The sequence below is a fragment of the Neofelis nebulosa genome, chromosome 12 (assembly GCF_028018385.1).
Source record: "Neofelis nebulosa isolate mNeoNeb1 chromosome 12, mNeoNeb1.pri, whole genome shotgun sequence".
In the NCBI taxonomy this organism is placed as follows: Eukaryota; Metazoa; Chordata; class Mammalia; order Carnivora; family Felidae; genus Neofelis; species Neofelis nebulosa.
In genome coordinates this window covers 7836516-7853140 of record NC_080793.1, presented here as the reverse complement: position 1 = coordinate 7853140, position 16625 = coordinate 7836516, and the positions used below count along the sequence as shown (strand labels likewise).

The 16625-nt window shown below is 49.6% G+C and overlaps 1 protein-coding gene across 1 annotated transcript; it reads right to left on the bottom strand.

Annotated features, from left to right (window-relative positions):
• Positions 1–4724: 4724 nt before the first annotated feature.
• TRUB2 (TruB pseudouridine synthase family member 2) lies at positions 4725–16625 on the bottom strand. The gene is given in 9 exon segments (XM_058693940.1): positions 4725–5112; positions 5114–5355; positions 6396–6532; positions 7070–7142; positions 11016–11097; positions 12730–12791; positions 13905–13979; positions 15656–15787; positions 16394–16625. Coding segments are annotated over 9 exon segments (1002 nt in total). The 5' UTR covers positions 16509–16625; the 3' UTR covers positions 4725–5028.

Genomic DNA, 16625 nt, shown 5'->3' with positions numbered 1-16625 from the left:
GCATTTAAGTCAGTAGATTTACCAGATTACCCTCTGCAGTGTGGGCGGGCCTTACCTAATCAGTTGAAGGACTTCAAAGGAAAAACAAAAAGAAAGTGAGGTCCCCACAGAAGAGGGAATTCTGTTTCCAGACTGTCTGGGGACTTAAGCCGGCAACATCAAGTCTCCCCTGGGCCTTCAGCCTGTTCCTCTACCCTGAAGATTTTGGACTTAACAGGCTCCACAATCACCCGAGCAAATTTCTTAAGACAGATCTCTCTCTATATATACACACTTATTGGTTCTCTTTCCCTGAAGAACCTTGACAAACACATATCCCGTCCCAGGAGCCTATGGTGTGTGGCTCTGGTGAATGAAATAGACAAAGTCCTCATCTCAAAGGACTCCTGAGAGATACTTTTCTCTTTTATAATCGAAGGCCAATGACCCAAACTTTGTAAATCCTAGAATGAGACCCAGATATACTTTTTTTTAAATTTTTATTATATTTTAATGCTTATTTATTTTTGAGAGAGAGACACAGAACCACAAGCGGGGGAGGGGCAGAGAGAGAGGGAGACACAGAATCCGCAGCAGGCTCCAGGCTCCGAGCTGCCAGAACAGAGCCCGACAAGGGGCTCGAGCTCACAAACCATGAGATCATGACCTGAGCCGACGTCGGGCGCTTCACTGACTGAGCCACCAGGCACCCCTGAAGTTGAACTCTTAACCGACTGAACCACCAAGGCATCCCCAGATATACTTCTTATATACAGTGCAATCAAATAAAAAGTTTAAATTCTTACTTGGCTAAGGAAAGGGGAGATGCTTGCTGAAAGCCCTGGAGAGAGGCCCTGGTAGGGACAGCTAGATTCCCTGACCCTGGCTTGCCACCTTCTAGATCCACTGGGGCCCTGAGCCCTCCCCACCACCGCTGGCTGGTACGGAAGGCTGTGAGCGGCTCTAGTCCGTAGCACTCCTACCAAAGAGCTCCTAAGGGAGCGCTGACTAACCACAGCATACCTGCCCCAGTCAATCTGCAGCAGATATGGAGGCAAGCACGGGGAGTTTTCTGGTCACGTGACAATAGTGCTCTGAGGAGCACTGAGCCAGCCCAGGTGAATGTCTTACCATGCGTTGTGGGTCGAATCGTGTCCCTGCAAATCCTCATGTTAAAGTCCGAATCCCCTGGTACCTCAGAACGTGAACGTTTCTGGAAAGAGGGTCATTGCAGATGTCATTAGTTAAGAGGAAGTCATATTGAGCACAGCGGGGATCTAATCTGACCAGTGTCCTTAGGAAAGGGGAAATTTGGACACAAGGTGCGTCCGCAGGGAGAAGGCCGTGTGAACTTGAAAGCAGGTATCTGAGTGATGCCTTCTACCGGCCAGGGAACCCAAGATTGCCAGCAAACCAGCAGAAGCCAGGAGAGAAGCTTGGCAGATTCTCCCTCACATCCCTCAGAAGGAACCAGCCCTCTGATTGATCTTGGACCCCTAGTCTTCTACATTCAGCCTATTGCAAGACAGTAACTTTCTACCGTTTAAGCCACTTGGTTTGTGGTACCTTATTAGGGCAGCCCTGGTGAGGTAGGCAAACCCTACCACTCGTGGCTGTTCGCTACTCTCTTCTTCAAGTTTACTTATTTTAGGAGGGGGGTGGGCAGGGAGGGACAGAGAGAGGATCCCAAGCAGGCTCCCCAGTGCCAGCGTGGAGCCCGATGCGGGGCTCAAACTCACGAACCGTGAGATCACGACCTGAGCTGAAATCAAGAGCTGAACACGTAACCGACTGAGCCCCACGTTGGCTACTCTCTTCTTAAATGGCCCTCAAGTAGCCATCAGTTTGGCTCCTGATGACTCAAAGAGAATGGTGATGCCCGGCTGGCTCCTGGGGGGCCCTGTTTGTACAGCTCTGGTATCAGATTCTTTAGGCACTTGCTGAAATGCAGATTTCCGGGCCCTGCTCCAGACCCACTGAGTTAGAATCCAAGGGCTAGGGCTAGAATCTGGATTCTCAAAGATCTCTCCGGCTGATCTTTTTGCCAATGGACTTTTTTTTTTTTTAAACAGTTGTTTGCAGAAAAATTGAGATGATATACAGAGAATTCCCATATACTCAACACGGACTCTGCCGTATTATTGTACCATTTAACACTTTACGTTAGTATATTTGTTACAATTAGCAAACAAATACTGAGACATTACTATATAGTAGCTAGTGTCCAGAAATTACTTAGATTTCCTTTATTTTTACCTGAAGTCCTCTTTTTCTGTTCCAGGATCCCATATTACATCTGGTTGTCATGTCTCCTTAGGTTCTTCTTGGCTATGGTGGTTTCTCAGACTTCACTACTTTTGATGACCTTGGTAAGTTTTTGTTTTTTTTTTTTTAATGTTTACTTATTTTTGAGAGAGCATATGTGGGGGAAGGGCAGAGAGAGTGGCGGGGGACAGAGGATCCGAAGCAGGCTCTGTGCCGTCAGCATGGAGCCCCGTGCGGGGCTTGAACTCACGAGCCATGCGATCACGACCTGAGCCGAAGGTGGTGGCCCAACCGAGCCACCCAGGTGCCCTGATGACCTTGATGATTTTGAGGAGTCCTGGTCAGGTATTTCGTAGGATGCCTCACTGCCAGAATCTGTCGCATGTCCTCAGAAGACTGGAGCCATGGCTTATTGGGAGGAAGACCACAGAGGTGAAGGGGCATTTTCATCACCTCACATCAAGAGGACATACAGGCAACGGCAACAACTTTATCACTGTCGCTGTTGACCTTGATCACCTGGCCAAGGTGTTTGTCCAGCTCCCAGCTGATTATCGCCCCAGATGAACAAGAGGTGATGGAGAGAAGGCCTCTGACTCTGTGACAGCTCTCTTAGGTCACCGTTCCGAAGAAAGCAGCCACAGCAGGCAGATGGCTGGATGGCTCGCACACACAGCGCTGGTCTTACCCACAGCGAGCACCTCACCATGACTTCATGTGTAACAACCCCACAAGACAGGCAGAACCATTATTCTCATGTTACAGGTCAAGGAGCTGTTCTTTGAGGCCCCACAGCCAGCAGCCTGCAGAGCCTCACCTGCCTGGCACCATGCCGAGGCTTGCCGAGGCTTCCCACGGGCATCCTCACCCGTGGGAAGGTGAGGATGCCAAGGTGGCTGGGGTCTCCTCTCCCAGGGTGACAGCAGGGACAGGAGACATGCAGTGTTTCCCTTTGGGGCCCAGACTGGAACCTTAGCCAGAGGTCAACTTGCTCCTTCTACCCCAAATGTGAGTAGGAAATATCTATATGGATAGAGGTTAAAAGAGAGCCAGACCAAAAAACAAAATAAAACAAAAACAAAAACAAAACAAAGACCCTGTTCACAAGGGATCAAGGTGTCCAAAACCTAGAGAAAAACCAAATTGGCAGAAAAAAAGGCTACAAAAATCAGTTTTTGGTAATTTTCCTGACAGTATTAGAATAGAGCCTTTTTTAGATTTAACTTTTTTAAAGTTTATTTATCGGGGTGCCTGGGGTGGCTCAGTGGGTTAGGTATCTGCCTCTTCATCTCAGCTCAGATCACGATCTCAGTTTGTAAGATCGAGTCCCACGTCGGGCTCTGTGCTCAAAGTGCGGAGCCTGCTTGGGATTCTCACTCCCTCTCTCTCTCTCCCTCAAAATAAACTTTTTTGAGGGAGAGAGCATGGGAGCGTGCACAAGCATGCACACACAAGTGTGTGGTGGGGGTAGGGGCAGAGAGAGGAGAGAGAGAATCCCAAGCAGCTCTGCACTGTCAGCACGAGCCCGATGCGGGGTTGGAACTCACAAACTGTGAGATCATGACCTGAGCAGAGATCAGGAGTTGGAAGAGCCACCCAGGCACCCTAATTTTATTTTTTTAAACTTATCTCTATACCGTGGGGCTGGAACTCACAACCCTGAGATCAAGAGTTGCGTGTTCTGGACCCTGGGTGGCTCAGTCAGTTAAGCGTCCGCCTTTGGCCTAGGTCATGATCTCACTGGTCCCGAGTTCTAGCCCCGCATTGGGCTCTGTGCTGACAGCTCAGAGCCTGGAGTCTGTTTCAGATTCTGTGTCTCCCTCTCTCTTTCTGCTCCTCCCCCACTCACACTCTGTCTCTCTCTCTCTCTCAAAAATAAACATTAAAAAAAAAATTAAAAAAAAAAAAAGTTGCCTGTTCTACTGACTGAGCCAGCCAGGCGCCCTTAGAATAGAGAACCTTTGGACCCTATATACACCTCGTCTATTTATACAGTCCCTTACTGATGGAGGATAGTGACATTTCCTATTTGCTACTATTACAATGTAGCTATGACCATCTATGTACCTACAATTTTCTGGAATCAGAGTAAGAAGACAGATTCCTGAAACTGTAACCACTGAGTCTCAGGGCAGGAGTGTTCTTAGTGCTGACACATACTACCAAGTATTCCTAAAAGGTTACACAGTCGTGCATTCCTACCAATAGCACAGATTGCCCATTTTCTCACATCACCAATACTGGATATTCTCTTTTTATTGTTTTGAAAGGCAAGGAGAAGGCATATCATTTTCATCTGTAAATCTTTCATCATTAGAGAGATTGAGCATCATTTCTGGTTTACTGGCTACTTGTATTTCTTTCCATATATACATATACATATATATATATATATATATATATATATATATACACATATATATAGAAAATATATGTATATAGAACATATATATATTATACACACACACACACACAATTCATGCCATTGGCCCAATTTTCTTGTCTCTTTTTTATAAGAGCTCTTTATACATTATGGCTATTCATTCTTAAACATATTGGAAGTATTTTTATCAGTCTGTCATTTGTTTATCACCTTTTCCTTCACAAAGAAGTTCTTCCTTTTCAACTGTTTCAAGTCTGTGGATCTTTTTTCTTACAGCTTCGGAGTTTTATGTCACATGTAGAAAAGCTTCCCCCTACTCTTGCTTTCTGCACAGTTATCAGTGGCCGCTCAGGAACAACTCTCGTCTTTTCCATCCAGTGCCCCACCAGTGGCCTGGCCCTTCAATGCCCAGCACCATTCTCCAGCCCTGAGGCAGAGCTCGGCCCCCTGGAGTCCCAGGACCAGCTAGGGTTGGGGCGCCGCCGGGGTGCCCAGGCCTGGCCTCAAGCTCTTCTCCAGTTCCACTGCCACCCGGGGAGCTGTGGCCTGGATGGCATTCTGGATGCTGTGTATGTCCCACTGGGTCCTCAGGAGGGCGTCGTCCAGGGTGAAGAAGCCGTCACGGGTACGCCGCACTTGGGAGCAGACGGCAGTGGTCTTCAGCTCCAGGCCGATCTCGTGCACCAACTTTCGCAGTTGCTTCTGTGTCTCGTGCATGCACTGTACCTCTGCCAGGGGTACATAACAACAGATCCCACGGATGGGAGCACAGCCTCTGGTGTCTGCTGATCTAGATCCACTCCCTGTGATACCTCCTGGCTGGGTGATAACCCTAGCAAAGTATCTTAGTTCTCCAGGGCTCTGCCATTCCAAATGTAGCCCAAGGGCCAGCCCCGAAAGCTTGTTAGACCTGCAGAATCTTAGGCCCCACCCAAACCTGCAGAGTCAGAAGTTGCCTTTAAAGAAGACACGCCCCCCCCCACCCCCGCCAGAGCTCTCTCTCTCTAAATGAATAAACTTCAAACAGGGGCGGGGGGGGGGGGGGGGGGGGAGGCGGCACCTGAGTGGTTCAGTCAATTAAGCTCCGAACTCTTGATTTCTTTGATTTCGACTCAGGTCAGGTCATGATCTCACCAATGAGATGAAGCCCCACATCGGGCTCCGTCCTGAGCGGATCGTGGAGCCTGTTTGAGATTCTCTCTCCCTGCTCTCTACCCCCTCCCCGGCTCACGCTCTCTCAAAATAAATCAATAAACTTAAAAAAAAAAAAAAAAAAAAGACCCCCAGGTGATTTGTGGGCAGGTTAATGTTCCAGAAATGCTGCTCTAAGACTCCTAGGTTCATCTATAAAATGGGTGGTCGTGAGGAGTCTGAGAGATAATCTACATAAGGTGCTTAGCACTGGGAGAGCCCTGATCGGTACTTAAGGAAAGGAGCCCTGGTTAGTAAGACAGAGAGAAGGAGGTGGGCAGGACTGGGGAGGTGAGGGTGCCCTCTGATGGCTTACTGAAACCTGAAACGCTGCAAAGATCCGGGGATGAGCTGCTGAGTATAACTTGCTCGCTTAAAGGCTGGCTCTAAAGGGTGACTTGGCAGTGGACAGGACAGCATTCGATCCGTGTGCCGTGTGACTTGGTCAGGTCCAGCCCCGTGCGGAGAAGGACGCTGGTCTTGGTGCCTTAGCCAGCAGAGACTGGGGCTGTCACGTGCCAGCCTCTGTAAACCCACGAACCCCATCTCACTGCTCCAACTTCCTGGGGGAGCCTACCTAAGAGGAACTCCGGAGGCGCAAAGTGGAGGCATCGAATGCCCGTTATCAGCATCGGGGACTTGTTCATGGGCCGGATCAAGCCTCTCACGGCCATGTCGTAGGCCTCCTGGGTCTGCAGGTCGAGGTTGGAGTACCTGGGGATGAGAAGGGGACTGGCGTGGAGTGGGGAGCTGGCCAGACTGTTTGCCCCTGGCCCTGCCCCCTCTCACGAAAGAGCTTTCCTGAAGCTCTTCATTCCCTTTCCATCTTCCCTGCCCTTCCAGCCACCTTTTTCTCTGTCCCCTCCAATCTTTAGATACAGGCTCTGCCCTCCTCCGCACACACCCCCCAGCTTCCAGTCATGCACATGCTGCCTGCTCCCACCCCCTGGCTCTACATCATATCATGTGGGTTCCTGGCTTCCTTCTCCACTAAATCATATATTCCCACTGAGGCCAGCCGGGGTCTCTTGTTCCCCCTTGGTCTCCCCAGGGGCTGGCCTGGCACAAAGAAACACTTCTGCGTGCTGTGGAAGGAAGGGCTGCTTCAGGTCTGCTTTGGGTCTCCAAAGAGATGCATGGAATGTGCCCCAGGGTGGGCGGAGCCTACAGGGAGCCCAGTGGGCACTCCTTGCTCTTCCAGCACCTCCTCAAGGGCCCCTTTCAGGAAAGTGTGGGTTGGGCTCCACTTACATCACCAGGGCCTTCTGATGGGAACCTTGGATCAGGGCCAGGATCCGGTCCAGTTTCTCTCTGGTCACGTGGTCTGGAAAAGCCAGGGGGGATGGTCAGCACACAGGTGCCCGCTGAGGACAGGTGAACTCCCTCCCCCCAAACCAGCCCTGTCCTTGGAACCTGGAGGGTGTCCCAGAGCACCCTCTGTCCCAGAGTTCCCATCTAGAGGATTGAGAGTCCTTTGAGAATCTTGGGAAAGCCCAGAACCCTCTTCTTACAGAGTTATATCTGAACTCAGCATTGTGAGGACATTTTCAAGGGGCTCATACACTCCAAGTTTCTTCTGGGTGCGCCTGGGTGGCTCAGTCAGTTAAGCATCCGACTTCAGCTCAGGTCATGATTTCATGGTTCACAAGTTCGAGCCCGCACTGGGCTCTATGCTCACAGCTCAGAGCCTGGAGCCTGATTCGGATTCTGTGTCTCCCTATCTCTCTGTGCCTCCCTTGCTCGTGCTCTGTCTCTGTCTCTGTCTCTCTCTCTCTCTCAAAAATAAATAAACATTAAAAAACAGTTTCTTCTGGAAATGAGATTTATCCAATATTCTAAGCCAGGTCCCCTGAACCCCAATCTAGGGTTGCTTGTGCCAGGGACCCTGCGAGGGAGAGCGCCATCTGTCTCAACGCAGAAACAGATGGCAAGAAGAGGGAGGGGCTCTGCCTGCTGGACCCACTGAGTGACAAGGGCAGGCAGCTGCCAAGCCTGGGGACGCTCATGAACGGCTAGAAGGCTGATCCTGGGACCCAGCTGGGCAGGTGCCAACTTCTGACTCCAAAGGCCAGAGCTCTGGGCACAGGTGTGGTAACCAAAGGCTTGCCAGCTTGGAAGGGACTAAGCCTCTTATTCCTTCTGTCTGGCTTTATTCACCCTGTTGCCTTACCTGAAATGCACCCACCACTGCTTCCTTCCCCCTCACTGAGGAGGCTCAAATGTAGCCTCCTCCAGGAAGACTTCCTGGAGCCTGTCACTTTTTTCTTTTTGAAGGAGAGACAGAGCATGAGTGGGGGAGGAGCAGAGAGAGAGAGAGACATAGAATTTGAAGCAGGCTCCAGGCTCTAAGCTGTCAGCACAAAGCCCGATGCAGGACTCGAACTCACGAACTGCGAGATCATGACCTGAGCCGAAGTAGGACACTTAACCGACTGAGCCACCCAGGCGCCCCTGGAGCCTGTCATTTCTTTCTCCTGGCTCCTGCCACTCTGCACCTGGGTCTCTTTCCCAGCATTAATTTGCTCTGTTTTTAACTTTTTTTTTTTTTCATTTTGAGAGAGAGAGAGCACAAGTGGGTGGAGGGAGAGGGAGGGGGAGGGGGAGGGAGAGGGAGAGGGAGAGACAGAGAGAGAGAATCTCTAGGAGGCAGGCTCCACACTCAGCACAGAGCCTGACACAGGGCTCAATCCCATGATGCTGGGATCATGACCTGAGCTGAAATCAAGAGTGGGGCACTTTAAAAAAAAAAAAGAAAAAAAAAAAAAAAAGAGGGGCGCCTGGGTGGCGCAGTCGGTTAAGCGTCCGACTTCAGCCAGGTCACGATCTCGCGGTCCGTGAGTTCGAGCCCCGCGTCAGGCTCTGGGCTGATGGCTCGGAGCCTGGAGCCTGTTTCCGATTCTGTGTCTCCCTCTCTCTCTGCCCCTCCCCCGTTCATGCTCTGTCTCTCTCTCTGTCCCAAAAATAAATAAAAAAAAAAACGTTGAAAAAAAAAAAAAAAAAAAAAAAAAAAGAAAGAAAGAAAAGAAAAAAAGGGCGCCTGGGTGTGTCAGTCAGTTAAGCATCCAACTTCGGCTTAGGTCGTGATTTCACGGTTTGTGAATTCAAGCCACGCGTCGGGCTCTGTGCTGACAGCTGAGTCTGGAGCCTGCTTCAGATTCTGTGGTGTTTCCCTCCCTTTCTGCCCTTCCCCCACTCGTGCTCTGTCTTTGTCTCTCAAAAATGAATAAATGTTATAAAAAACTTTTAAATCATTAAGAAATTTACAATAAATTGGGAATGCAAGCTGGTGCAGCCACTCTGGAAAACAGTATGGAGGTTCCTTAAAAAACTAAAAACAGAACTACCCTACGACCCAGCAATGGCACTACTAGGCATTTATCCAAGGGATACAGGTGTGCTGTTTCGAAGGGACACATGCACCCCAATGCTTACAGCAGCACTATCAACAGCAGCCAAAGTATGGAAAGAGCCCAACGTCCATCGATGGATGAATGGATAAAGAAGATGTGGTCTATATAGACAATGGAGTATTACTCGGCCATCAAAAAGAATGAAATCTTGCCATTTGCAACTGCGTGGATGGAACTGGAGAGTATTATGCTAAGTGAAGTCAGTCAGAGAAAGACAAACATCATATGACTTCACTCATACGAGGACTTTAAGAGACAAAACAGATGAACATAAGGGAAGGGAAGCAAAAATGATATAAAAACAGAGAGGGGGACAAAGCAGAAGAGACTCATAAATATGGAGAACAAACTGACGGTGATGGGAGGGGTTGTGGGAGGGGGGATGGACTAAATGGGTAAGGGGCACCACGGAATCTATTCCTGAAATCATTGTTGCACTATATGCTAATCTGGATGTAAATTTAAAAAAAAAGAAGAAGAAATTTACAATAATTTTTTAAGTTTATTTATTTTTTGAGAGAGTGAGAGAGAGAGAGAGAGAGAGAGAGAGAGAAAGCGAGAGCACGTACACATGCACAAACATGCAGGGGTAGAGAGTCCCAAGCAGGCTCTGCACCATCAGTGCAGAACCCGACGCAAGGCTCAATCTCATGAACCACAACACGAGATCATGACCAAAGTTGGACGCTTAACCAACTGACCGCCCAGGTGCCCTTCTTCTTTAAGAAATTTAGATTAGGGGGCACCTGGGTGGCTCAGGGCATGATCTCATGGTTCACAAGTCCAAGCCCCACATCAGGCTCTCTGTCAGCACAGAGCCTGCTTCGGATCCTCTGTCCTCTCCCCCCTTTCTGCCCCTCCCCCACTTATGCATACTCTCTCTCTCTCTCAAAAATAAATACACATCAAAAACGAAAAACAGAAATTTAGATTAGCATTAACAAACACCTCCCCTCTCCTCCAAATTCTGCCTTCCTCTCTCCCAGAAGTGTCAACTTGCTAGTTATCTTTAGATGTGTTTTGTATGCTGATACACTCACATGTACAGACATAATCGTGTTACTTTGCCACATGTTTCTAATCCTCTCCAGGTGATGTGGTGGTGTGTGTTTGCTCTCCCTGCCGGACTGTGAGTTCACTGAGATTGGGGACCCCATCTGACTCATCATACATCCTCTCCCCACCCCCAGTACCTAGCACGTGGCTGGTGCTCAAAAAACATCCATTAAATAAGAAATGAATTAGTTCTACGGAAAATGTCAGAACACAGGGGAGAGTAAGAAGCAAAGAATGAGCCATCCAGCCATCCATCCCCCCATCCAAGCAGCCAACCCTCCAACCATCCATCCATCCAACCAATAAGCACCTCCCACGTCCCAGGCTCTGCGCTGTGTAACCACAGGAGTGGAATGACACAGTCCCTGTTCTCACGGGTGACAGTGTAATGGGAAGGCAGATACTAAATAATCATGAATCATTAGTCGATTATTGTTCTGAGAGTCCACCTCGTTCATCTGGGGGTTAGAGGAGCTTCCCTGGGGAGGTGACATTTATGCCAGGTGGGGAAGCAAAGGGGGAACACATGGCATTTGTTTATGGAAGACAGAATCATGTGCCCAAAGCCCTCTAACAGCCAGACTGAACTTAGTGTGTTGGGAGTCACCGAGGGAGGCTGAATGGCCTGCACGGGGAGTTGGGGGGGGGGAGCCGTAGGAACCAAGGGACGGCAAATGCAAAGGCAGCCACAGCTGCTCCTCCCTCTGCCCTGGGCTCCTGCGGGCTCTCACCATATGTTGACTTCTCCACCAGCTGCCCATCTTCACAGAAGTCATCTGTGGCTTTGCCCAGGAGGCCACGCACCGTGTAATCCTGCAGGGACAGGGAGGGGAAGATATGGTCAGTGTCCCTGCTCTCCCTCAGCACTGAGGAAGGAAGTGAGCCGACAGCTCAAACCCCCAACCTGCTAGACAGGCCACAGGTGGGGGGGTTCCTCAGGTCTCCCCTCAGGGAGCGCAGGCACTCAGAGACCCCCAGCCACCTCACTGCCCCTCTCGGGAAGGGCACCAGACTTTTCTATGACAGCAATCACCTGACTGCAAAGGACAATGACAACCCTACTATGACCACCTCATGCCTGCATAACTCTCCTCTCCAGACAAACCTGACAACTTATCATGCTGGGCCCTTCCCAGTGCACCCTGCTGGCTTCTCCCCACCCCTCCAAATACAATCTGTGCAGCTGCCTCTGTCACAGAGATGATGGCAACAGTGACAATAATTTATTGACTGTGCTAAGTGCCTGTGCTAAGTACATTGCACGCAGTTACTAATTTAAACTTCAGAGTAACCCTATAGAGGAGGTACTATTATCTCTCCCATTATAGACTTGAGGAAGGGGGGATACACAGATATTAAGCAATCCACCCAGGGACCCAGAGCTGGCAGAGGAGTAGAAGCTGTTTTTTATGTGTTTTTTGTTTTGTTAATGTGTTTATTTATTTTTGAGAGAGAGAGAGAGAGAGAAAGAGAGAGAGAAAGACAGAGTACAAGCTGGGGAGGGACACAGAGAGAGGGAGACACAGAATCTGAAACAGGCTCCAGGCTCTGAGCTATCAGCACAGAGCCCGATGCAGGGCTCGAACTCATGAACCGTGAGATCATGACCTGAGCCGAAGTCAGACGCTTAACTGACTGAGCCACCCAGGTACCCCTGTGTTTTGTTTTTTAATGTTTATTTATTTTTGAGATAGAGAGAGTAGGAGCAGGGGAAGGACACAGAGAGAGGGAGAGAGAGAATCCCAAACAGACTCTGGGCTGTCAGCACAGAGACTGACACGGGGCTCCAACTCACAAACCATGAGATCATGACCTGAGCTGAAATCAAGAGTTGGACGCTTAACCAGACACCTTGAAGCTAGTTTTGAACTGAAGCCATTTGGCTCCAAAAACTGCTCTTAACCACTAAAAATGTAGGCTCTCTGACACGGCACCTCTGTCCCCATTCATGGTGCCAGACTCCACAGCCCCAGTCCAGACACAAACTCCTTGAGGTCTAGGCGGCGACATCCACTTCTCAGTCTTGAGGACGGAACGGGGTGGTGTTATGATCGGGCTCTGGTGTCAGACAGATCCAGGTTCAAATCCCAGCTCTGTTCCTTACAGGCTGCACGACCCTGGGCAAGTGACATCCCCTCTCAACGCCTCAGTTCTCTCATCTGTAAGGTGGGTTAACACTAGATCCCACTTTTTGGGGAAGTTGTGAGGCATCCACAAGGGAGTCCACAGGGGTCCACGTGCAGCACTCGGCACAGAGCAGCCCGCACGCAGTAATGCCTACAGCCGTTGCTGTGTTATCCTTATCCCCCAGCACACGGCCATAAAACAATGCCTGCTGATGGCCGGGCCCTTTCCCCCGCAGAATCCTCTCGGCTTCAGAGTCCCACCAGTGACTCCCAGGGAAAGGACCAGGGGCTAAATGAGTTGTCCCCAGCACCCCCATACCTTGGTGAGGTGAGCATTGTACATGTCGGTGAGGAGGCTGCGTCCGTGTCCCACGCCAAGCACTGAAAGACAGCAAGGTTGATCTCACACCTGACTCCCCCTTCCCTGGGACCCCCAACCCTTACAGCCACCACCAGAATACTCCCACCTTCAATGCTACTAAAGCCAGCAGAGGGGGGCAAGGACAGCACAAGTAAGCTCTTCTGCATAGATATGAAAATGCAGATTTCAGGGCCCACCCATACATACTGACTCTGACTGCTGGAGGGGAGGGGCCTAGGATCCTTAGTAAGCTCGCCAGGGGATTCTGATGTGCTCAAAAGCAAGAGACCACTGGCCCAGTCACACAGACCTGCACTCAAATGTGGGATGGCTCTAAGCATGTCCTTTAACCTACTTGGGCCTCAAGCTCCCCATCAGCAAACTGGGGATAAAAATGCCATCTGATCCCTGCGGGTGTTGTGAAGGTTGAGGCAATGCACAGGAAGAAATCAGCACAAAGGAAGGGTCCAATAAAGGGGCACTGTGACCACTCCCTGCCTTTTTCTGGCTGTTTCTCCCTCTGGCTGAAGGAGAGAATGACCCTCCATTCACTCCTGGAGAGGGAGCATGAGATCATGTCTGCCTGCCTGTGCCCCAGGAAGTTAGACAAGGGGACTGTGACTATCGTGCATGGAGGATGTGGCCACCGCCTGACCCCGGGGGCACAGATGGCTCATGACTCAGGGCTTTGTGTGTCCAGCTCCAGCGACATTCAGACCCTGGCCAATGGGGCCAGTCACGCGCTTGGCTACCCCCCACAAGTGATGACCATTTTCCCTCCCTGGACGAGGGGCATTCACTAGCCACGTGACCCAGACCAAGTCACCTAAGTTCCTGGAGCCTTCTTTTCTTCATAAAATCATAAAATATCTACCTAATAAGGTTGTAGTCAGGAATATATGTGCACAAAGGGCTTTGTACCACATGTCACATACAGGAATCACTTGATAAAGGTGGGCAATTGTGACATCCCCTCTCCCCCACCCCCCACCGGCCCTTCCAGCAGCTGATCAGACTTGGGGCAGGAATCAGGGGAGGAGGGCAAGGGTGAGAAATGGCTGTCAGGCTGGAAGTAAGCCTGGCAGCTTCCTGGCAGCTCCCCAGTTCTCCCCCAGGCTCACCACATCACCTACCAAGCACCCCAGACGCCTGGGCATCCAGCCGGTGTCCCACGCCAACCTTCAAGCTGGTGAATGCTGGTCCACAGACTGGAAAGAAACAAAACAAGGTCCCTTTCCTCAATGAATCCAGCTTCCAGGATGACTTTGGCCTGCATGGTGACCTCATTCCTAGAATGTAGCTTCATGGAGCCCAAACCAGGATGGGGGTGGACTCTCGGGCTTCCCTACCATGGATTCTGGGGCCTAGAACCACTTCTTCAGTTCCCTGGGCCCAGAAAAAGGGCTTGTTACTCTGTCTCTCATCACTCCCCCAGTAAAAGGCTTTGAGTAGACTGGGCATAACACTGGGCCTCGAGTTTCCTACTCAGCTGCTGCAGAAGGAGACTCCTGGCCACCCCAGGGAGAAAATGGACATGGTAAGTTCCTGAAGGCAGGGCGTGGGTTCCTAATTCTACCACCAGAGAACCTAGGTGCTCAGGAAATACCTAGTGAAAGAATGAACGACTCATCAAAAATACATACATTAAAATATGTGGTTTTTTGTATATCAATTCTATCTCGATAATGCTGAAGAAAAAGAAAAAAAAAAAAAGACCGTACACAGGAAATGAGTCAGAAGCATATACCCTTCTATAGATCAAGAGGTGTCTAAGGGAAGGATACAGGATGGTTAAGTGCCTACTGAATTCAGGCTATGTTACTTAATGTCAACACTGAGCCTCAGTTTCCTCATTTGAAAAATGAGAACAGGACCCACCTCATAGGATTCTGGTGAAGATTCTATGAGATGGTATTCGGTAAAAGCTTAACACAGTATCTAGTACAGACAGGATCCTCAGTACATCATACTTGTTACACTTTAGAGTCACTAAATATCACTGTCAAAGGGATTTTAATGGTTTCTGGACAAGCCCCTCAATCTTTCTAATCTCATCTAGTGACAGAGAGCTCATTATAAAACCCGTTCCATTCTTGGGCAGCTCTGTTGACTAAAATAGTCACTCTTTCCCAAGAGTCCGAAACTCCCTCCTTAGGACTTCTACCTGAGGGTGTCAATTGCCATCTGGAGTCCCAGAATAATTACAGAATAATTAAAAGGGGTCAGCAAACTACAGTCTACAGGCTATATCCCCAAACTTGTTTTTTTAATGGCCCATGAGTTAAATTTCTTTTTTCTTTTTTAAATGGTTCAAAAAAATCAAAAGAATAATATTTTGTGACATAGGAAAATTATATGAAACTCAAATGTCACTTTTCACAAATAAAGTTGCATTGGAACACAGCCAGGCTCATTGCTTTGCACACTGCCTACAGGTTCTTTTTTTTTTTTTTTTAACGTTTTATTTTATTTTTTGAGAGAGACAGAGCACGAACAGGGGAGGGGCAGAGAGAGAGGGAGACAGAATCTAAAGCAGGCTCAAGGCTCTGAGCTGTTAGCACAGAGCCTGATGCAGGACTTGAACCCATGAACAGGAGATCATGACCTGAGCCGAAGTCTGACTGATGCTCAACGGACTGAGCCACCTGGGCGTCCCATCTATAGGTTCTTTTGCACTACAATGGCAGAGTTGAGCCCGCAAAGCCTAAAATATTTACTATCTGGCTCTTTTCAGGAAAACTGGCCAATCCCTGGTCAAATACGTCATCCCTGCTGTGGCCCTTCAAGGATCCGGGACAGGAATCTAAGCACTGACTGGGACACGGACTCTGGGCAGAGATTACCTGGGGAGTGACACCCAGGCCCTGGCCTGAAGGTGCCTTACCCAGCGGATGGTTGGTGAGAGAAGGCACACTGGTGGCTGTGAGGGTAAGCGCCTTCTCTTCACTGCCTTCCATGGGGCCCAGCAGGAACCGAACACGCTGTTCAGGGGCAGGAGGCTTCCCAGCATTGACACCTGAGTACACAAAGGTAAAGGATATCCGGTCAGTTCTGTCTGAACACGTGGGGAAGGTGGAACAGGGAAGAATGGAGCTGTAGAAGAGAAAGCCCACGATGTAGCAAATAGCAGCAGTTAAGACACAGACTTGGGAAGGTGGGTGGGGAACGGATGAAATAGGTACTGGGAAATAAAGAGTACACTTACCATGATGAGCACTGAGTAATGCATAAAATTGTTAAATCACTATATTGTCAAATCACTATATTGTACACCTGAAACCAATTTAATACTGTATGTTAACTATACTGGAATTAAAATAAAAACAACTTAAAAATATAAACATAAGGAGAAAAGGCAAAAAAAAAAAAAAGAGAGAGAAAGAAACAGACGGGTTCAAATTCTGATTCTACTACTTATGACAACGGACAACACTGAGTCTGTTTACCCATCTGAACGCGGGGGGAAAGCGAGTAGTAAGGGAGTGTACAGAACCAGCGATCTGGAAAGCGATCTGCCCGGGGAACTGGGTCACATGACTTTATTTTGCCTGAAGGATGAGAAGCGGAGATGGATTCCCGGGAGAACCGAAGCGGGGTTGTAGGTCCGGTTCGAGGCACTCACCCTTCAGAAGCTGCAGCTCCACGGTGTCCCGCAGGTGCTTCCATTTCAGCCCCGGGGGCTTGTAGACCGCGAAGAGCCCATGCAGCCGCGCCAGTGCCAGGCGGCGGGACCCCATTCCCCTAGGCCCACGGCGCGGGTTAGTGGACTAGCGGGACCCCAACGGAAGTGCCGTACTGTCCCGTTCCCAAATATGTCCTGACCCTGGGCGCCGCCATGTTTCGCAGCCGGAAGA